This window comes from Aulostomus chinensis, chromosome 20 (genome assembly GCF_037954235.1).
Source record: "Aulostomus chinensis isolate RoL2024-O1b breed Wild chromosome 20, RoL_Achi_v1.0, whole genome shotgun sequence".
Classification (NCBI taxonomy): domain Eukaryota; kingdom Metazoa; phylum Chordata; class Actinopteri; order Syngnathiformes; family Aulostomidae; genus Aulostomus; species Aulostomus chinensis.
In genome coordinates, this window is record NC_141339.1 from 25,283,708 (window position 1) to 25,305,215 (window position 21,508).

General features: G+C 48.2%; 2 protein-coding genes across 16 annotated transcripts in view; one reads left to right on the plus strand and one right to left on the minus strand.

The window, feature by feature from the left end:
• Nucleotides 1–15,600, minus strand: taf1b (TATA box binding protein (Tbp)-associated factor, RNA polymerase I, B). 14 transcript variants are annotated; one of them, XR_015110725.1, is made up of 18 exons: nt 14,306–15,012; nt 13,407–13,505; nt 12,973–13,060; nt 12,774–12,871; nt 12,602–12,694; nt 11,641–11,740; nt 10,969–11,137; nt 10,802–10,901; nt 10,517–10,664; nt 9,645–9,819; nt 9,302–9,342; nt 9,125–9,212; nt 8,866–8,936; nt 8,268–8,496; nt 8,054–8,141; nt 6,749–6,852; nt 3,628–3,701; nt 1–3,546 (listed from the first exon to the last, which is right to left on the minus strand). XR_015110725.1 is itself a non-coding variant. In XM_086190305.1 (17 exons), the coding sequence occupies exons 1-16, from the start codon at nt 14,321–14,323 to the stop codon at nt 3,630–3,632; spliced, it is 1,677 nt and encodes a 558-aa protein (XP_086046431.1). In that variant the 5' UTR covers nt 14,324–15,012; the 3' UTR covers nt 1–3,546; nt 3,628–3,629. The 14 variants fall into 14 exon arrangements, 9 of the variants coding, with proteins under 9 accessions (XP_086046431.1, XP_086046430.1, XP_086046433.1 ...); XR_015110724.1 differs by lacking the exon at nt 6,749–6,852 and having other exon boundaries at nt 7,886–8,141; XR_015110722.1 differs by having other exon boundaries at nt 6,749–8,141.
• Nucleotides 15,420–21,508, plus strand: part of adam17b (ADAM metallopeptidase domain 17b) — a 9,447-nt gene continuing 3,358 nt past the window's right edge. The window contains exons 1-12 of one of the 2 annotated variants that reach the window (XM_086190300.1): nt 15,420–16,099; nt 16,732–16,864; nt 17,728–17,861; nt 18,066–18,154; nt 18,232–18,412; nt 19,096–19,226; nt 19,396–19,482; nt 19,731–19,841; nt 20,091–20,235; nt 20,309–20,394; nt 20,788–20,940; nt 21,070–21,269. In XM_086190300.1, the coding sequence (XP_086046426.1) occupies nt 16,006–16,099; nt 16,732–16,864; nt 17,728–17,861; nt 18,066–18,154; nt 18,232–18,412; nt 19,096–19,226; nt 19,396–19,482; nt 19,731–19,841; nt 20,091–20,235; nt 20,309–20,394; nt 20,788–20,940; nt 21,070–21,269 (1,544 nt within the window). In that variant the 5' untranslated portion in view covers nt 15,420–16,005. The remainder of the gene's footprint in view (nt 16,100–16,731; nt 16,865–17,727; nt 17,862–18,065; nt 18,155–18,231; nt 18,413–19,095; nt 19,227–19,395; nt 19,483–19,730; nt 19,842–20,090; nt 20,236–20,308; nt 20,395–20,787; nt 20,941–21,069; nt 21,270–21,508) is intronic. The other variant, XM_086190299.1, reaches the window with a different exon arrangement.

Sequence of the window (21,508 nt, forward strand, 5' to 3'; positions counted from 1 at the left end):
TTTTATTCAAAAGTAAAACAAACTTTTGAACAGAAATACATTTGTTGAACTAAGTCCTCAAACATCTCATGATTAATCCGCCTCGTATCATCTCCAGCTTCCCACTGACGTGCTGGGCGTTCCAGTGTCTGCCATGTTCATCCCACCGTTATGAGCTGCGGCTGTTGCTAGGAGACTTCAGTGTTGGGCATGTTGCCATGGTGATACTATGGAGAGCAGCATTACCTCTCATAACCTCAGTTGAGGGAAGTGGCTTCGTGCTTTATTCACATCCGGCTGGCTGAGTCCAACATCCAGATTATTTTTACCGTGTCCTCAGATGACTCGTGTCCTCAGATGACTCGTGTCCTCAGATGACTCATGTCCTCAGAAACCATCATATTTCACCTCACACGCCTTCAGAACTGAGGCACAAACATAGAGACAGACTCTGCTGCTGAGCGGCGTCCTCCCGTCACCGGCAGCAGGTTTGAAGTAATAAGACTGTCGATGTGAGACGGACAGAGTTGGTCTCTCTCCTGCTGATGGGAGACATGTTGCACTAAGGTGACAGCGCCCTCTACAGGCTGTAGGAATGATAACAAAACACTTTGATGAATCGCTTAAGCACAAGATAAAGAGTGTCTCTTTTGCATGAAACTGCTAACATTTCCCATGATTTCGGTGGGTTCCCTCTCCCAGGATGCAACTCACTCTTCACTGGACTTTTAACACCAAATACAATTGATGACAAACACGCAGTAAAAGAGCGTGGCAGCTGGAGGGTGAAGGACCCACCATCTGACGAAAATCAATATTGAGTCGTGTGTACACTTGTGAAGACAATGTCAGACTCCGTAGTGTCTCTGGACCCCTGCCTAACCAGACCAGCAACCACATGTTTAGTTGCATGTCGTCGTTCAACTGCTGGCTGTCGAGGTGGCGTCCAGCAAACCAAGTGGGCTTCATCGATAAATGGAAAACTTTCTGGGGGAGACCTGGTCTGATTAGGAGGGACGGCATTCATCTCTAGAAATATGACCCAGTTTATAATAGAGCCAGAACCCTGAGAACCCAGAGTTCAGACCAGGAAGCAGAGCTGCCATCTTACACGCTTCTCTACACTTCCACTAGGGGGCAGTCACCCGCCCAAACCCCATAGAGACTGTCTGTCCCCCGACCACATCAGTTTATTCACTCCAGTTCTACTGTAGAGGAGTCAATCGGAAAAACCTAATCAAAATTAACACAACCACTAAATTAACTCAACAGAATATCAGAATTAGAGGACTATTAAATATCAGACCTCTGAGGCTGAAAACTGAACCAGTGAATGAAGTGATACCTGACAGTTGTGTTGACCTGCTGGGTCTCACTGAAACCTGGCTGGTGACGATGAGGATGCTAGTCTGAATGAATCCACTCCTCCAGTCACAGGAACACTCACATTCCTCCAGGCTCTGGCCCAGGAGGTGGCGCTGCTGCCATTGTTGACACCAGTTTAGTAATAAATCCCAAAACAGAAGAAGTTTCCATTCCTCTGAAAGCCTGATTCTCAGTTTGTCTCCTCCAGCCTGGAAACTCTCCAGCCTCTCTGATTGATGATTGAGGACCGTCCTCCTGGTCCTGACTCTGGATTCTGATCTGAATTCTCAGAGTTTATCAATCAACTACTCTCCACTCAGGAAAACTGTAGTTTCCAGATGTTTGTCTGATCAGGCCACACCTGGATTTAAGGAAGTGGTTCCATTGGTGCTAAATTCAGTGTCATGTCCCACTGTAACAGAGGGCGCTGTTGTCCACCTTAGTCCCTCCCAAACTGATCATTTTATCGATAGAGCAGCAGCACCTTAGCAACAACTCTGGACTCTGCTGGCCCACTAAAACAGAAAACTATGAATCCAAGGAAACAAGCACCTTGGTACGGTTCTGGAACCTGACAGCTTCAACAAGAAACCAGAAACTGGAGAGAAGATGGTGCTGCTCCAAACTGGAGGAGTCACATGGAGTCTGGCAAGATGGCCTTAGAACCTAGAAGAAAGCCCTTGGTAGAACCAGAGCAGCCGACTACTCAGCACTAATAGAGGAACCAAGAACAACCCAGGTTCCTCTTCAGTCCTGGAGCCAGACTGAAAGAGAGCCACAGCTCTACTGAACCAAGTAGTCCTGTTTCCCTGGGCAGCAAAGAGTTCATGGACTTCTTTAATGACAAAATTCTCCTGATTAGAGAGAAACTTCTTCTCCTGCTGCCATCAGCTGACAACATGGCCCCTAGAACCCAGAACCTTAGAGGCAGCTGGAGGACCAGACACACACTTGGATAGTTTTTCTCCCATCAGCCTTCATGAGCTCAGTTCAATAATGTCCTCCTCTAAACCTCCACCTGTCTCCTAGACCCCATCCCAACTAAGCTGCTCCAAGACTCTCTACCCTCGTTAGCCCCTCCCTCTTAGATATGATCAATGTGGCGCTGGTATCTGGTTCCGTCCCTCAGTCCTTTAAAGTAGCAGGAATTAAACCCTCCTCAAAAACAAGCCTGGATCCAGAAGTTCTACCAACTACAGACCAACATCACATCTTCCTTTTCTCTCCAAGGTTCTGGAGAAAGCAGCTGCTAAACAGCTCTGTGACTTCTCCACAGCAACAGCTGATTGGAGGATTCAGTCAGGTTCCAGGTTCATCCTAGCACAGAAACAGAACTAGTCAAAGGTACCAGTGACCTCCTACTGGTACCAGATGAGGAACTGGTCTCTGTGCTGGTCTGATTAGATCTCAGTAAAGCTTTGATACCATTGACCACCATATCCTTCTACAGAGACTGGAACCTGTCACTGGTATTAAAGGAACCACACTAAACTGGTTCAGGTCATATTTACTAGGTCATCTCAGTTGGTACCAGTTAATGATGGTTCCTCTGAGACCACTACAGTCAGTTCTGGTGTTCCACAAGGGTCTGTGCTCGGACCAGTCCTCTTCACCCTGTACCTGCTTCCTCTAGGTCACATGATCAGGAAACACTCCATTAATGTTCACTGCTATGCAGACGACACTCAGCTGAACTCATCAATGATCCACATGGAACAAACCAGCTGACTGAACTGGAGGCCTGTCTGAAGGACAGGAAACATGGAGGACCATCATTTCCTTTATTAAACTCTGATAAACTGAAGTTCTTGTGCTGGGCCCAAACACCTGAGGACCACCTGACCTGATGAGACAGGTACCCTGGATGGCACCACCCTGGCCCCCAGCACCACCGTAGGAACCTAGGAGTTCTCTTTGACCAGGACCCTTTAACTCCCACATTCAACAAACCTCTCAGTCTCTCCTCCTTTCTCTCTCTCTTTATCTCTGTCCCTCTCTCTCCTTCTGTCTCTCTGTCTTCCTCCATTCTCTGTCTTTGTCTCTGTCCTGCTCTCCTGCTCTCTCTCCGTCCCCACTGATCCTGGATCTGCTCCACCTTCCTGCTGGTAAAGGAAGGTTCTGGTGGCTGCTGTTGCAGGATGTGCTGCTGATGGAGAATTGTTGGGTGGAGGTTCATTGAAGGAGGGAGGTGCTGGACCTGCTCTACTTGGACAGAGTCAGGACAGAACTTTGGTTGGAGTTTAGTGACACACTAATAAACCTGACTTGAGTGGGTTTTTTTACCTTTATTTTACCAGGTAGTCACTTGAGATCAGGTGATCTCTTTTCCGAGCGAGACCTGGCCAAAATGGCAACATCTAAAACCAACAAAATAACACAAAATCAGACCAGAACAAACAAAGCGACGTGGTACAGAGAACAAACCAACAGTGAAACAAAGCCAGACGCTGATAAAAGTCGAAGCAAGGAGGCAGGGGGAGGCAGGGCTTTACAAAGGGTCACTGAGGACAGAAGGTCAGGTTCATGGAAGTGTGACACATTGTGCAGCTCAACAGTTACACTGTCCCATTTCAGTCTTTAAAATCAGACGTGGTGGTGAGAGCCTGCAGTTTGAGAGTTTTTTGAAGTCCATTCCAGGCAACCGGAGCAGAAAAAGAAGAAGCCCTTTTCCCAAACTCAGTGTGAGTTCTGGGTCCTGAGGCATGTAAAGGATCCTGTGAGCTGGAGGATGTTTGGTGTGAATGTGATGTGTGAGGACAGACAGAACGGAAGGTTACCAGGGATGGCTTTGTAAATGAAGGTGTACCAATGATGCAGTCTACGGGCAGAGAGAGAAGTCCAGCTTCCCTTTGTGGACAGAGTGCAGTGATGGGTTCATGCTCTCCAGCCAGTCATGAATCTAGGAGCACCGTCTCCAGCACTGCAACGTGGTGGAACCAGCAGACGGAGATAAAACATCACCAGAATCAAGAACTGGGAAAAACGTAGCAGCGACAAGTCTCTTTTTGAAATAAAAGAGAAACAGGACTGAATTCTGAAATAGAAACCCAGCAACACTTTTAGTTTTCTTGACAAATTCTCGGCATGGAGTTTAAAATTAAGTTGATCGTCGAATATAAAACCTATTTTCTTCAATTTGCACTCCTTGTGAGGTGTGAAGAGAGGCGGCATGTAGTTTTATGGTGGATTAAGTGAAGATCATGAATTTAGTTTTCTCTGGATTAGGACAAGCTTGAATCGCAGTCGCTGGGTTTCAGTTTCCTTAAAAGCAATTTGTAAAAGTTCCAGAGTCCTAGACGAGGTAGCAGCACAACAATAATGACAGTCTCGTCAGCATAACAATGGAAGCTTGCATCAGAAACATGTTTGCCAAGGTTATTAATATAGAGCGTGAACAACTGTGGACCTAAAACTGAGCCTTGCGGCACCCCCTTGTGGACAGATAAAACATCAGAATAGAAACCATCAGCATCACCATGAAGGTAGTCAACGATGTTCTCTCCTCTCTAGAGCTCCGATTCCATCGTTGACTACCTTCATGGTGGCTGAGACTGGGCTGTGGGGTTTTCTAAAGCCGGATTGGTTACAGGAAAAAATATTATTACAATGGAGACATTCCCTCAACTGGTTGCTTACCAGTGATTCCAATATCTTGGCTGGTGCTGACAGGATAGACACTGGTCTATAATTGTTGAGGGTGGAGGGTTCACCACCTTTTAACAGGGGAAGAAGGTGGGCCTTTTTCCAGATTGTGGGGATTTCTCTGCAAGTCAAGGTCGGATTGAAACTGTGAGTCAGGGGTTCGGCTAAGAAATCAGCAGAGAGTTTTAAACAATTAGGATCCATTTGATCGGGCCCTGCCGTTTTATCAGGATTTAGATTTCTAAGTGCTTCATGCACATCATCAATCGAGAAAAGCTGGAACTTAAATTCCGTGGAGGACGGGGGCTCTGATTCTAGTGAACGTGCGTGACAGTCGATGCATCCCAGCAAAGCATCCCAGCTTTGTCCTACCCAGGAGGCACACCAGAGAGAATGCAGGGAGGGACACCAGAAGAATTTTTAGGATTTAGAGATTTGATAGTCTGCCAAAATTTCCGTGGATTCTTTAAATTTTCTGTTGTGGGAGCGAGATAATAACTAGATGTGGCCTTTTTTACTAAGGCAGTACATTTATTCCTTAGACATGGGAATCTGGCCCATAGAGCGTCAGAATTAATCTTCCTTGCTTTAGCCCAAGTTGTATTTCTTTCACGTGTAAGACTTGACAACTCTTGAGAAAACCACAGATTGTCCCTACCCTTGACTCTATATTTCCTGTAGGGAGCGTGTTTACGATCGACAGGAACACTTCCTGAAAGAGACTCCAAGCTAATTCAACGTCAGGCACTAGGGAGACCCTGCTCCAGTCACTTAGATACAAGTCAAAATCCCTGGGCGCAAAAGTGTCACGTTTAGTAATATAACGAGGTTTAGATTTAGGAATTTTTGTATCCCTGACAACCGCAATAATGCAATGGTCGCTCACGTCATTTGCAAAAATGCCAGTCATGGTGTATTTGTGTGGCTTATTTGTTAAAAACAGATCAATTAGTGTGGATTTCTGAGGTCATTTTGGGTTTGGACGAGTAGGGGAGTTTAATAATTGTGTCAAGTTCATTGATTTTCAATATGATTTGACTTCGTCTGAGGCTGGAGATCCCAGTTAACCAATCCCAGTTAAGGTCACCAACGAAGACCAAGTCACTGTCAGCTACTTTGGAGAAAACAAAATCTATTTTGGGCAAAAGACTACGGACATTGAAGTGAATGACACCAAAGCCAGATGTCGCATTGAAATCAGAAGGTGTCTGAACCGGTCGGGACCAGGGTTCGGTAGAACGTGACCAGAGAACAACAGCATCAACACCAGCGAGCTACGTACTTTAGCCACTTTAGGAGAGACACATTTTGAATGAACGTCAGAGCGTAGCATGGAGTAGAGCAGGCAGTCCGTGGACGCAGTGAAATATGAAGTTAGTGCACACTGACATATTACGACAGCAGACAGTTGCGCTGTGGGAACAGTCACAAGTCGATTTGGAGCTCGCGTGACGCCACGCAAGACGCCAGTTTGTGGACCAGGGACGACCGAAGGGGAGTGCGCCTCCTCGGACACACTCATCCTACGACAGCTGGTCAACCCACAGCTCCACAAACTCAGAGTAATAAGCAGCGCAACAGGGAACTGCATCATCCACGTTCCACAGTCCAGCGACGTGTCCAGGAAAACGAAAAGTTAATGTGGTGTGTGTGTGTGTGCGCGCGCGCATGCTCACGTGCAGCGAAAGAGAAAGCAGAGGCAAAGGGGAGAGGGCTATGGGCAGGCAGCAAATGGGGGAGCGAAGAGGGGGAAGGAGGGTACCTGGTCCAAACACCAGCAAGCAGGGAGACTAGCAGGCAGGCAGGCAGAAAGTGGGCAGGTCAGGACGGACGAGGAGAGACGCCGAGCAGCAGGTGAGCACCGCGCTTGAACCAGGAGGCAGGGAGAGATCAGCAGAGGAATCCCGTAGTTTGATCAATTGACGAACTTAGTCAAAGATGCAAGGATAACGAGGAGCAGTTTTAAGGCTTTAAAAGACCACGAGGCACGTAAAAAACTATCAAGACAAATAATTCTCACAGATACAAACACAGCACAGAGACAGAGGCTGCCATCTTGGAAGGGGTTTCATGACCACAGAGCAGCAGGAATGAGTCAAGAAACCAGTAAACAACCACGTGTGAGGTCATGAACTACAAATTATATCAGCAGGTTCAGTTCTCCATCAGATCCACCAGTAAACACCAGACTGGTGGATGGTGGAGGTTCAGGTCTACATCAGATCCACCAGTTAACACCAGACCGGTGGATGGTGGAGGTTCAGTTCTACATCAGATCCACCAGTAAACACCAGACCGGTTGATAATGGAGGTTCAGTTCTACATCAGATCCACCAGTAAACACCAGACCGGTGGATGGTGGAGGTTCAGTTCTACATCAGATCCACCAGTAAACACCAGACCGGTGGATGGTGGAGGTTCAGTTCTACATCAGATCCACCAGTAAACACCAGACTGGTGGATGGTGGAGGTTCAGTTCTACATCAGATCCACCAGTAAACACCAGACTGGTGGATGGTGGAGGTTCAGTTCTACATCAGATCCACCAGTAAACACCAGACTGGTGGATGGTGGAGGTTCAGTTCTACATCAGATCCACCAGTAAACACCTCTACTTTATTTTTCAGCTCCTTCACTCTCCAGTGATCATGTGACAAATGTCCAGCACTGCTGCAGGTTGACTCTGGAGACAAGCAGCCATGGGGACCCGTCCTTACAGCAGAAGAGCCCGATAGCTGAGTGTCATCTGCAGGTGTGTGTGTGTATCCAGGTGTGTGTGTGTATTCAGGTGTGTGTATCCAGGTGTGTGTGTGTATTCAGGTGTGTGTATCCAGGTGTGTGTGTGTGTGTGTGTGTGTGTATCCAGGTGTTCACTTGAGTTTCATGGAGAGGCACAAACCAATGGACGCCTTTTTTAAGTTGGAGGAGATGAGAAGTGGACGTCCTCTCAGCGCGGAGTCCTGGCCCCGGGGCTGGGAGTCTTTGTGGGATGGCTTTTTGGTGTTTTATTGGTGAAGACCCGCCTCTCCACACTCAACACCTCCTCATACATCTGCTCTGACTTCACCTGCAGCAGGAAGGAGAAGAACTTCAGCAGCCAGACAAACGACCTCGGCAAGCTCGGCTCCACCTCCGGGTAATGACTCCGGCACACACTGTAGAGGAGGGGGAGGAGACAGAGTTCAGACCGCCGCCATGTCCAAGGGACAACATGTATTTCACCTCCTGCTACAACAATGACACCATGTGTCACCATGCAGGGAGTGAGAGTGAAAGGTTACCTAGGGTAACAGCGGCGAAGCGGCGGGTGCCAGTATGATGTGTTGGAGGGAGTCAGAATGTCATGCTTCAGGGTCACAATGCCACTCAACGTCTGATGATGCAGGCTGGGACCGTCGGCTCCCTCCTGATCCCCCCAGCAGAACCTGAAGCTGGATGGGGCGGCGGGCCGGACGCCGGCAGGCAGAGATGACAGCTTCTCAAAGCAGCTCTGCACCTGCTGGGCTACTCCTGCACACACAGGGAGGCGTTCAGTGCCAAACGCCACAATCATCTCAGTCCGCCGCTGGTCGGAGGGGCATTGACCTCCACTGTGGCGAATTGTCTTTATTACTTATCCATGTCAATTTCTTTTTTACTTTTAAACTCTTTTCCCTTCAACTTCTGTTAGTCTCCAAAAGTGAAATGTGTTTTAATACTTTCTACTTTTTTCTACTGGTTTTATCTTTTTTCTTTCATTCTGTTTCTTTACAACTAATTTACCTCAGTTTTTGACATTATTTTCAAATCTGTCTTAACTAATATTTGCTGTTTTTTATTCCCTGGTCCCTTCTAGGCATCACGTCAGTTGTTCCTCTCTTCTGTTCAAACGCTCCTTACTTTTCTTCTTCTTCAGGACACTGTTGTTTCTTCCTTGAGGTTGAAGAGGATTCTTGGCTGTCCACTGCTTCCTGAAATACACACCACCACTCACTCGCCTGCAAGCTTCCACCCCTCTTCACTGTGTGTGTGTGTGTGTGTGTGTGTGGGGGGGGGGGGGTATTTGTATGAGTATGTGCATGTTAGTTATTGTATGTTTGTGCTGAATTGTGTGTTACTGTGTGTTTTTGTCTGTGTGTGCGTCATGGCAGTTTGTCACCGGGCGGCGAGCTGATCCTGCTTCTGCTGGGCTCGGAGCAGAGCAGCCTGCAGAAGCCGGTACCATCTCCTCAGGCTGAAGGCACTTCCTGTCACATGACACAGACACGACAGGATGTGCTGACACAGCCAGGGAACATTTACAGATGCTGATCCATAAAAACAGGTGCTCACTCACCGGGGTCGCCGTCCTGCTGCCCCGCCTTGTTGGATAAAGCCCTGACAAGACACGCTTTGCTTTAGAGAACTTTTTTTTTTTTTTTTTTTTTACATAAAAATATGAGTAATCTTATGTAATCATATGTAATAATACATTTTTCATTAAATATATTTGAAATGAAATTCTGTTTATGAGCGTTTTCAGTAAACAGGAGGAAATGGTTCAGTGGTCCAGGGACGATCATCAGCAGCACAACCTCTGACTCTTCAGAGGATGAAGACGACCAATGAGAGTTCGATTGATCCGCTCAACCCAACGACTCGCCCACCCTCGAGACACAAGTAGGAAGCAGCTCAGGTACCATTCGCTGTGGTCGTCCAGTCCAAAGAGGACCTTCACAGTGACGATGATGAGAGCAGCAGCCTGGAGGTCGTACCGCGGCAGGACACGACAGCACACGTGGTCCCATGTGTGGAGCTTCTGGTCCGCCATGCCAGCATGCTCCATCAGTCTGCAGACCCAGGGGTGGAGCTCGTCTGGACGGGAAGGTGATAAGGGCATTTAATATTATATTTATAGACATCGATCGATCTATCTATATCGATAGATCTCATATCGATAGATCTATCGATATAGATCTCATATCGATAGATCTATCGATATAGATCTCATATCGATAGATCTATCGATATAGATCTCATATCGATAGATCTATCGATATAGATCTCATATCGATAGATCTATCGATATAGATCTCATATCGATAGATCTATCGATATAGATCTCATATCGATAGATCTATCGATATAGATCTCATATCGATAGATCTATCTATCGATATAGATCTCATATCGATAGATCTATCGATATAGATCTCATATCGATCGATAGATCTATCGATATAGATCTATATCGATTGATAGATCTATATCGATTGATAGATCTATCGATATAGATCTATCGATATAGATAGATCTATCTGTCTCTAGAGATAGATCTATCGATGTCTATAAATACATTATAATATTTATAGACATCGATCGATCTATCTATCTATAGATGGATCGATCTATAGATAAAATTAGAGAGATCTAGATCGATCTAAATCTCTCTAATTTTCTTTTCATGAACTTTTCTTGGGAAATATTAAAAATTTAATTCTTTTTTCAGTTTTCTGGGACTAATTTCCTACTGTTGTTACATTCTGTGTTAGCCTATTAGCTGGGGTGTTACCGGGCAGGTTGGCCTCGGTCAGGTAGCGCAGGCTGAGCAGAGCCGGGTGCAGCAAATTCTGGCTGGTGATTGGAGGAAAAGTAGGAAGCTCCAAGAGGTGAAGCAGCACCTGAGCCTCCTTGTGGACCTCCCGGTGGGACGGAGTGCTCTGAGGGGGACAACTGGCCTTTTACAAACACTTGTTTCTCATATGGAAACAAACTCTATGTTAAAGTTGATGAACATTTGAAAACTGGAGCAAAAACTTATACTTCATTAAAACCTGAGCCAAAGGTCAGTTCGGACCTGGACTGTGAAGATCAGCGTGTCTCTGCCGTACAGCCTCATTTCCTCAGGAAGGTCTTCGTAGGCGTTCACATATGGGACGTGCCCTTCATCAACCAACCTGAAACCAACATCAACACTCAGAACACTCTCAGATGGGGTTGTGGCAGCAGCAGGTGGGAGGTTACCTGAGCAGGTCACTGAGCGTCAGTGCCTCACGGCTCCAGACCAGAGCCAGGTGGATCAGTGCCAGAGTCTTCCTCATGCTCATCAGACCGCCGCTGCGCTTGTGCCGCAATGAGAGGTAGGCAATGGCGTCCGTAGAACCAGAACACGTTGACCAATCACTGGAACTCTCTGTCGGCCAGGGGGTGGGGTTGAAGGTGCATTAAATATCTTTGATATTTTTAAGACCTTTATAGATGAAATATGATAATTACCAGAATGTTCTGATAAGAATTAGAACAGTGTCCACCTGAATATTAATGAGTAGCTTCAAATGTAAAGACGCGTGAACCGGACGTGGGAGGCAGCTCACGTCGTTTGTGGTCCTTATATCATTAACAGAAGAACAATTCACACAACGCAGCAGGAGAGCAGCGGACAGTAAATATGACCATGAGGTGAAGGACAATCACGGCGAATGAGGAAATGATTCTCACTGATTGAAAGTCCTTAAAAAGAGGAAGGAACCATGTGACCCAGCACACGAGCTTAAGACAGAACACATTGAAGGACGAGCCTGGATCCCCATGGCAACACAGCAGCAGGTTTAACAGATTAATAAGAGAACAACGCATGAACAACAACAAAGATTCAAACAGTTTCAATTTGATTCTGCAAAAGTAAACAGGAAGTACCTGCTTGGGTTCGGGTGCAACTCGACACGTTCATCTCGTCGTCTGTAGCACTGGCAGACATGACGGAGGGCTCGGCCGCGCTGTCCGAGTCTGAGTCTCCCTGACACCAAAGACAAACCCATCAATGACTGGACTCAGGGGTGAAAACTCTTTTTTTCCCACTACCGCCCCAGAAACGTCCCGAATTTTCCCAAAAATCTTTTTCTCATTTTGAGTTGTTACTTCCTGATAATTTGCTAAAACCACCAAACGTTCGGTTGATCAAATAATAAATGACACGACTCATAAAACAGCGCTCTTATTTCCCTCAATCATGAGGACTCGGGTCCGGTCTGGTCCACTGCAGCTCTGACGGGATCTCAGTCCTCCTCCCTTCTAGGGGTCTCAGACCCTTAACTGCTTTGCATTGTTGGGACTGTAGTTTTTACCTGGAACAAAATGACTACAACATGGAAAATGAATGCAACTAACTAACTAACTAACTAACTAACTAACCAGACAAGATTTGTTTAGCTTCAACTTGACAACCAACACCCCATCACAGCACAGTGACAGCAGAGAGAACATGAAGAATCTTTGGTGGCAGCAACGCTCTCGGCTCCAGCGACAAGCGGAGGCTGCGGCGTCGTTGTCCCTGCGTCTCACTCAGCAACACAAACGCGGGCGCGCAGCCACGTGAGCGAAGCTCAGTGCTTTTTCCATTCACCTTTTCACACAAGTCGTTCCCACCGACCCAGAAGTCGCTCGCGAACTGTTCTGGTTCGCAGAAAGCGTAGAAAACGTAGACAGGAAAACGAAGTCAGTGCCCACAAAATTCCCCTCATGCCGAGGGCGAGAGAGAGTATTGATCCTCCCGATGACAATTAATAACGTCCCCGGGACGACGGGACGTCATTCGCTTGAATCCTTGACTTGACTGATGTCACCTGAGATATAAACTGCGTGGCGTTGCTGAGCTCACCAGCTTGAACACGGAGCTCCTGACTGGTTTGCTCGTGTACGCCTGCCGAGTCCTCTGAAGGTAGAGACGCCATAGCTGACAAAGCACGCCATCCTGAAACGACACAACACGCTGCTCTAGAAGTGATGCTTGGGTTTCTGTCATCGTCCCTCCAGGTTTTATCAACTCTGACCTTGAAGTGGGTGGAGACTCCGAGTCGTAGCAGAGCAACAGCCTGGTTTCTCAGGATGAACTGGAACGCCTCACAGATCATCCACTGGCTTCCTTGCTCTGGAACAACCAGACAACACTTCAGACCACCTGATTTTAAACAGTTCACTTTCATAAGCAGGTCAAGTTTGTGTCTGGGCTCGCTGCTCCGAGATGCTGACCAGGCCTCTTTGTTCGGGGTCCTCTACCAATGGTGGAGATGCGGGTGGATCCGGGCATGAACGTGGAGTCGACCACCTCTCTGGTTCGCTAAGGACCAAAGCACCATTAGCACCAAACAAAAATCAAACTTCTATGGAAGTGAAGCTCAATGCTGACAACTGCTGACACAAAATGGTACTGCAACATCACAGGGTGCAACAGTCAACTCTTTAACTACATCAGCCTTTAAACTCCAAACATGAAGCTCAGCAGTGAGGAGCCTTGTTGGTGCCCTGCCACATTACAGCAAACACTTCCAAATTAACGAAGCCTCTAAACAAAACATGAACCTAAACCGTGAAAGTTCAAATGACATCTGGCTGCCTGCAGGTTTAAGTCAATCAGCTGATGACCAGCATGATGAGGCAGGAAACTCTCAGTTTGTGGCGTTTACCTCAATGACGTTGTGGCAGGTCCGGCAGTAGAACCGCCCTTCGTCTGAAACACCCCAATCAACGGCAGAACACTGAACACAAGGCTCACTGTATCCAGCCTGTGAGAGCAATCATGCACGCACAACCGCACACGCACACGGATCATTCAAATCAAGAACAACTTGAGTGATAGCTACAGTAGGAATAGGTCACCACACGATCACAGGTAGCTTGGAAAATGGGCAGACTTATGAGGTGATGAACTCAAAGATTCATAAATAATGCAATAAACAAAGAGACTTATTACAAGGTAAAACATTCAAGTAGTATTTATAATATCTCCCAACAGACTTGTCTAACAGACCTTAGCATAAATCAGTTAAGAACCAATCCTGTTAGAGGGGAATTCTAAAAGAAAAAAGACAATCACATAACTTTTACAAAAGGTGCAGCTCTAGGCTGGTCTGAGCTGGAGGACCAGCAGGGCTGAGCAGCCATTTCTGATGGACAGCTAAGCTAACGGTTGCTAATCAACAGTTCCAGTAGCTCAAGTTAGCAACTTTAGCCTCTGACAGTTTCATGGTATTATTGTTAGTGTGCCATCATCACCATGGTAACGGGATCGACAGGTTGAGTCAACCTGGAAACCAGATTAGTGCAGCAGGGGCGAGGGAGACACCTGCTGGCCAGGAGGTGGTGAACACTGCAGCTTTACATATTTTTTAGTCTGTTTAACGACATACTTCAAACGCGCTGAATGTTAGATTGGCTCATTTAACTTATCGATATTGTACAACTTGAGCTACACAAGTAAATTTAAAGTATAAATTACAAGTCTGAAATATTTGGTGCTAACACACACATTAATAACCGTTAGCTACACATTGGCGGAGTGGAAGAAATGCGCAGCGTTAATTACCGTTTGCTCTTCGTCCATTTTCAACTGTTTTCTACAACTTTTTCCACCGCTCAAAACATTCACACGCGGCTAGCAGGCTTGAATTCTTCTTCTTCTTCTTGTACCACTTCGGGGACTGAGATGAACGCAGCGCCGGAGTGTGCTGCCCCCCGCGTTCCAGACCGGTAAACGGTAGCGTAGCATGTTAATGAGCACAGCGGCGGGAATCTGAAACTTTGGCTAACTTTCGCGTCTGTGGGTAAAATTTAAAACAGGTTGTATTCAAAACTGTCTGTCAATATATAGGATTTGTCGATATTTGAATACCGACACAGTGTCTACATAGGCAAACACTTATTCAATAATCCTTGGTGTTGGCATCTGAACGCATTCCAAAAAAAAGGCAAATCACGACGAGACTTTATGTAATAAGTATATCGATCAATGAGCCTGAATGTCACGTGGGCCACAGGCAGCAAGAGTCGCGTCCATGGTGTTTGACAGTGGAAGCGGATTTGACGTCAGAGGTTAAACTAGCCTGTCCACATGTAGCAACCGACGTCCTCCTGCTACAATCTAAACACAGCGGCACCGTTCAGACACCCTTTGGTGGTGAAGCACGACCTCTGCTGGCAGAGCACAGACACCACAATCAGGTAGACTGCACCAACGAATGCCCCATCTGCTGACCTGGCTGTGGTACTGCACTCCACTCTGAGCTCCTTTCACTCATCCTCTATTATTAAGCACTGAACGCACCTTTAGTCATCAACAACTCTCAATGTTGGTGTTCATCAGAATGGGAGACTGCTGGTCTGGACTGTTGGAGACTCATTGATCCATAAACGCGTACACAAGTTTTTAGGGGACGAAGAAGAAGTCCGCGGTGCATTGTGGGCCATAGGTTGATCCGTAGGATGCACCTGAACCGACCTACAATGTGGGCGTGTTTAGGCTGGAATTTAGGTTGAGAAGTAGGTCGCTACTCGCGCCAGTTGTGGTTTGGGACAGCCTCCGACCTGCTCTGAGACCTACCATCAGACCTGCTTGGCAATTCGGACGCAGCAGCAGTCTCCGGTGGGACTGACACCAATCTCACAAACAGCGACGGAAACATCGCGACAGAGTTTCAAAACAAAGCTGTTCTTTACAGATCTAACCGTTTCATGTATAGAGTTGCATCTGTTTTAAATGTCTGTATTCCCATTAGTGGAACATTTGAAATGTCACAATTAATTATTTTTGTAATTTACTATGTTCTTGTGTCTATGTTTGCGGTTTTTGTTCGTGGTGTATTTATCAGTGTATTTGATGTCCGTGAGTTTTCTGGGCAACAACGCTATGTTCAAGTTCATTTTCATTTTTTGTGCTACGATTATAGTTACAACATTTTTACATGTTGTAATGATGCCTGGTTTATATTTTCACGTGTTAATAATCACTTAGTATTTTATTTTACGTAAAGGTATGAATTGAAGCTTTCATTTTGAAGGCAGAATGACACATTTCCTCCCAGACTGTCCCGGTTCTAGCTAGCTTGATGCGACAGCTGCGCGTCTTCCTGGTTTAATGACGGGAGGCAAAACGCTACCGGGACTTCTACCAGCCAGGATTAACGCGGCCAGAAGCACCAATGTCCTTCATACGCAGATTCTCAGTCAAACTGACGTTAAAGTCCTAAAAACTGAAATTAGCAACAAGCGGCGACGCATGCGTGCAACATGAGACACGAGCTCGCGCTCCTCGCTGTGTTCACCCTTTTAACGGAGGCGGCCGTCGGTGTCCGCGCGGACACGGAGGAGCACCAGGAGTACTGTAAGTGCTGCTAACACGATCGCTCCTGAGTGACTGACAGAAACTAAAATTAGGAGCCCCAGGGAAGGATGGAAGCCGACTGCTGCCAATCTGAGGAGAAGCGAGGGACTGAAGTAGGTTCACGTCCAAATTCGACTTTAGGCGAGGAGAGCTGGGTCTCGCGATACTTCGACCTGTGATTTTTGTCCATCAGAAGCGTGTTTACCCGAGTCAGAGTCGGGACCGACTAACCCCAGACTCACGACGTCGTGAGCACAGACGGAGCCCAGTATGATGTCACTGATACCATTATGTGGTGTGGTTGTTTTAACAATAGTAACAGCTACGTCATCAGTCAATAATCAATGACAATAATTTAGATCAACGTGCTGCTTTCTGATTTGTTGACGTAACACCCCCTCGTGACGTCTGTCTGATTGCCACATTCAGTCAACTCTCCAACCCAGACGTCGCACTGGGTCATGTGACATGAAAGTGAGTCCAAATGTAAATCTCTCTCAAAGTGTGGCTCCTCCCACCACGTTTGCCAACCTGACATCTGGAAGGTCAAAGATAGAGGAGCCGAAAATAAGAATTAGTGTGAATGAAAGGTGATCAGGCAGCTGACGAGGCGCTCATCTCTCCTTCTCCAGCGTCTCTCAGGTCACTCCTAGATGACTTTGACGTGCTGCCACTGTCCAGCCTGCAGACGCACTCGGTCCACCGCCGTGACGTCCACTCTCAGACGCACGTGGAGAAACTGCTCAGCTTCAACGCCCTGCAGAGGTCAGACACCATTCCACCCTCATCTCCTGCCAGGCCATCTTGTTCACACTCAAAGTCCTCCTCGCGTGCGTGTCAAGGATTCAAGCGAATGACGTCCCGTCGTCCCGGGGACGTTATTAATTGTCATCGGGAGGATCAATACTCTCTCTCGCCCTCGGCATGAGGGGAATTTTGTGGGCACTGACTTCGTTTTCCTGTCTACGTTTTCTACGCTTTCTGCGAACCAGAACAGTTCGCGAGCGACTTCTGGGTCGGTGGGAACGACTTGTGTGAAAAGGTGAATGGAAAAAGCACTGAGCTTCGCTCACGTGGCTGCGCGCCCGCGTTTGTGTTGCTGAGTGAGACGCAGGGACAACGACGCCGCAGCCTCCGCTTGTCGCTGGAGCCGAGAGCGTTGCTGCCACCAAAGATTCTTCATGTTCTCTCTGCTGTCACTGTGCTGTGATGGGGTGTTGGTTGTCAAGTTGAAGCTAAACAAATCTTGTCTGGTTAGTTAGTTAGTTAGTTAGTTAGTTAGTTGCATTCATTTTCCATGTTGTAGTCATTTTGTTCCAGGTAAAAACTACAGTCCCAACAATGCAAAGCAGTTAAGGGTCTGAGACCCCTAGAAGGGAGGAGGACTGAGATCCCGTCAGAGCTGCAGTGGACCAGACCGGACCCGAGTCCTCATGATTGAGGGAAATAAGAGCGCTGTTTTATGAGTCGTGTCATTTATTATTTGATCAACCGAACGTTTGGTGGTTTTAGCAAATTATCAGGAAGTAACAACTCAAAATGAGAAAAAGATTTTTGGGAAAATTCGGGACGTTTCTGGGGCGGTAGTGGAAAAAAAGAGTTTTCACCCCTGGTGCGTGCGTGTGCAGGCACTTCCGACTCTACCTGAGGACCAATGACCAGCTGTTCACTGAGGACTTCAGGGCCGTGGCGGTGGACCAGGATGGCAGCGAGCGGAGCGTCCCCATCAACAGACACAATTACTTCAGCGGACACGTGGTCGGTAAGATCAGCAGCAGCCAGGAGCTGTCGTGATGGAGCAGGAAGTGTCAGGATGTTTCTACTTCCTGTGAGTTGGGTGAATGCAGCTGGTGTCACTCTGAGCGCTGGGGCGGGGTCAGGGGTCAGGGTTTAGAGCACTGCTTCTGACGGATGTTTCGCTTTCCGTGAGCGGGTGGATCCTCTAACGCTGCGGTTGGTCCCTCAGGGGAGGAGCACTCTCGTGTGCAAGCTCATCTAGACGACCACGAGTTCTCTGCTCACATCCTGACAGATGAGGCGGAGTACATCATCGAGGTGAAACGGCAACGCCATCGTCACGTGTCAGATGCATTGATAATAAACTCACCTAACGTCAGCTATCCTCTGTTCAGCCTCTCTGGAGGTTCACAGCGGCGCCCCCAGATGGTCGTTTGCTGATCTATCGTTCAGAGGACATCAGGAACCTCAGCCGCCTGCACCAGCCATCCGTCTGTGGCTACGTGACCTCTGACCCGAACCACCTCCTCCCTGACAGAGTCAGGGGAGCCATGTTGGAGGAGCGGGAGGTTGAAGGTCAGCCTGTTCACCAGTCGAGAAAAGCATCATGATTGGTGGAGCTGGAAGTTTGTTTTAACAGCCAGGTGTGTGTGTGCGTCTGTGTGTGTGTGCGTCTGTGTGTGTGTGCGTCTGTGTGTGTGTGTGTCTGTGTGTGTGTGTGCGTCTGTGTGTCTGTGTGTGTGTGCGTCTGTGTGTGTGTGCGTCTGTGTGTGTGTGTGCGTCTGTGTGTCTGTGTGTGTGTGCGTCTGTGTGTGTGTGCGTCTGTGTGTGTGTGTGCGTCTGTGTGTGTGTGCGTCTGTGTGTGTGTGTCTGTGTGTGTGTGTGTCTGTGTATGTGTGTGCGTCTGTGTGTGTGTGTGTCTGTGTATGTGTGTGCGTCTGTGTGTATGTGTGTGCGTCTGTGTGTGTGTGCGTCTGATTGTGTGTGTGTCTGTGTATGTGTGTGCGTCTGTGTGTGTGTGCGTCTGTGTGTGTGTGTGTCTGTGTATGTGTGTGCGTCTGTGTGTGTGTGCGTCTGTGTGTGTGTGCGTCTGTGTGTGTGTGCGTCTGTGTGTGTGTGTGTCTGTGTATGTGTGTGCGTCTGTGTGTATGTGTGTGTGTCTGTGTATGTGTGTGCGTCTGTGTATGTGTGTGCGTCTGTGTGTGTGTGTGTGCGTCTGTGTGTGTGTGTGTCTGTGTGTGTGTGTGTGTTGTGGCCAGGCGTAACAGGGAGGAGGAAGCGTCAGCTCCACGATCACAGGAAGAACACGTGTCCTCTACTGCTGGTGGCTGACCATCGCTTCTTCAAGCACATGGGCCGCGAGGAGGAGAGCACAACCCTCAACTACCTGGTGTCTGACATCACAGTGTCGCTCTGACATCACAGTGTCGCTCTGACATCACAGTGTCGCTCTGACATCACACTGATGCTCCTCACACTCAGAGTTTGCTGCCGATGATAAACTAGGAGTGTGATGGGTTCTCGGAGTATGACGCTGACATTCCTGACTGTTTTTCCAGATCGAGCTGATTGATCGCGTGGACGACATCTACAGAAACACGTCGTGGGACGAGGAGTTCTCAGGTTACGGCGTTCAAATCCAGCAGGTAAAGGAGGACGCTGCAACAATGGGTGACTGGATGCTAACACTTCCTACCCACCACCCTTCATCGTGCTAAGCTAACTATCCTGGGTCTCAGCACACTCGACGAGTCTTGGGCTACAAAGTTGTCTCTGCCTAAATGTGCGAATCATTTTCTTCAGCTGAGGGTTCAGATTTTAGAAGCGAAGCAGCAAATCAGTGTCAAACGTGTCCACCGGCCCTCTGTCAGCGCTCCTGTGGTTCTGCCATCAGATCATCATTGAGAAGAGCCCCACCCCCATCGCTCCAGGGAAAAGCCACTTCAACATGGAGGGAAGTCCAGTGGAGGGCAGAGACGTCTGGGACGTAAAGAGGCTGCTGGAGGTAGCTAGCATGCTGGGACATCTGTGTTTATTGGTGGCAGCAAGAACCGGGGTCACGTCTGCTCGTTGCTGGTTACGTGTTCATGTCCGTGGCTGCCTGCAGGGCCTTTGGTTCCTCTTAAAGACGTGAATCGTTAAATCCACCCAGCAAGTATTTTGTTGTCAAAAGGTTCATTGGCGTCTGAAGCTTTCATCAACGAGCGCGCCTGATGTCCTGTGTGCTGACCTCTGCTTCCTGGCGTCCTCACAGCAGTTCAGCGTGGACATCGCTGAGAAAGCGTCCAACGTGTGCCTGGCTCACCTCTTCACCTACCAGGACTTTGACGAGGGCACGTTGGGCCTCGCTTACGTCGCTCCGTCCAAGCCGGACATCCCCGGCGGCCTCTGCTCTAAAGGTGAGTCTGCCTGCCTCATCGCGTCCTGTCACACTCGCAGGTCACTTTTAATTGGGACATCTTCCTGTTTCAGGCTGCCCGTCCTCCAGCGAGCGCCTCATCTACCTCAACACGGGTCTGACCAGCACAAAGAACTACGGCAAGACCATCCTCACCAAGGTTGTGCCCTCGCCTCTGACGGTCACTAGCCATCACACCCATTCAGCCAATGTCGGAAAGTATTAGGTTAACACACCCGTGGTGGGCGGAGTGTAAATGCATGCGGCGTGCTGGAGCTGACAAATCACATCACATTTAGTTTACTCTTTTGTTAAGAAAACAATGTGAGTATGACACGAGCTTACGGGCGGCGAGGAGTGTGGCGCTCAATCCACGAGTCACTGTGGATGCTGCAGACGTTGGTGTTTGTCCCGCCTCACCAGGGCGTGTTGACACAATCCTGCACTGGCGCCAAAACACTTTTGATGAGAAACTGATGCATTTTTGATTCACATTTCTTTTCCACTGAAGTTAACGACGGCGTTTCAAGCAATTGTGTGTTTGTGACGACAGGAAGCCGACCTTGTGACAACTCATGAGCTTGGCCACAACTTCGGGGCTGAACATGACCCGGACAACATCCCGTACTGCGCCCCCAGAGAGGACCAGGGGGGCAAGTATGTCATGTACCCCATCGCCGTGAGTGGAGACCACGTCAACAACAAGGTGCTGCATCCTGATTGGCTGAATATGTGTTTATTTGAATGTTGTTCATGTCGATCAGATGAGCGCAGTGTTTAGAGGGCGGGGAGAATCCTGGCGTGACGGCCACGATGGTACTTCCTGTGTGTCCAGGTCTTCTCCAACTGCAGTAAACGCTCCATCGTGAAGCGACTGAGGTTCAAGGCGGCGTCCTGCTTCAAGGAGCGCAACATCAATGTGTGCGGGAACTCACGGGTAGAGGAGGGCGAGGAGTGTGACCCCGGACTGCTGCACATCAACTCAGACCACTGCTGCACCGCCAACTGCAGGCTTAGACTGGACGCTCAGTGCAGGTCAGAGACTACACCAACACTCAGGCGCCACTGAGCCGACAGGAAGTACGCCGCCCGTCTGGAACCTTGGTGAAGTTAGTGGATGCTGGTGAACAATAGCGGCATCGGGGAATGCTACATGTCAGCTGCTTTCTAAGCTCCACCCACTAGACATCTTGAGATTCCTGATCTTCTCATGTGTTGCTTTGATTTGCTCACACGGAGTGAATCCGTGGACGGATGTTGGCGTGTAGCAGGTA

Coding starts and splice junctions, on each gene's coding strand:
- taf1b (XM_086190303.1), bottom strand. Junction 12,872..12,972: donor ACCCCGAACAAAGAGGCCTG/GTCAGCATCTCG, acceptor TGGTTGTTCCAG/AGCAAGGAAGCCAGTGGATG. Junction 11,138..11,640: donor TTGCACCCGAACCCAAGCAG/GTACTTCCTGTT, acceptor CCTGGCCGACAG/AGAGTTCCAGTGATTGGTCA.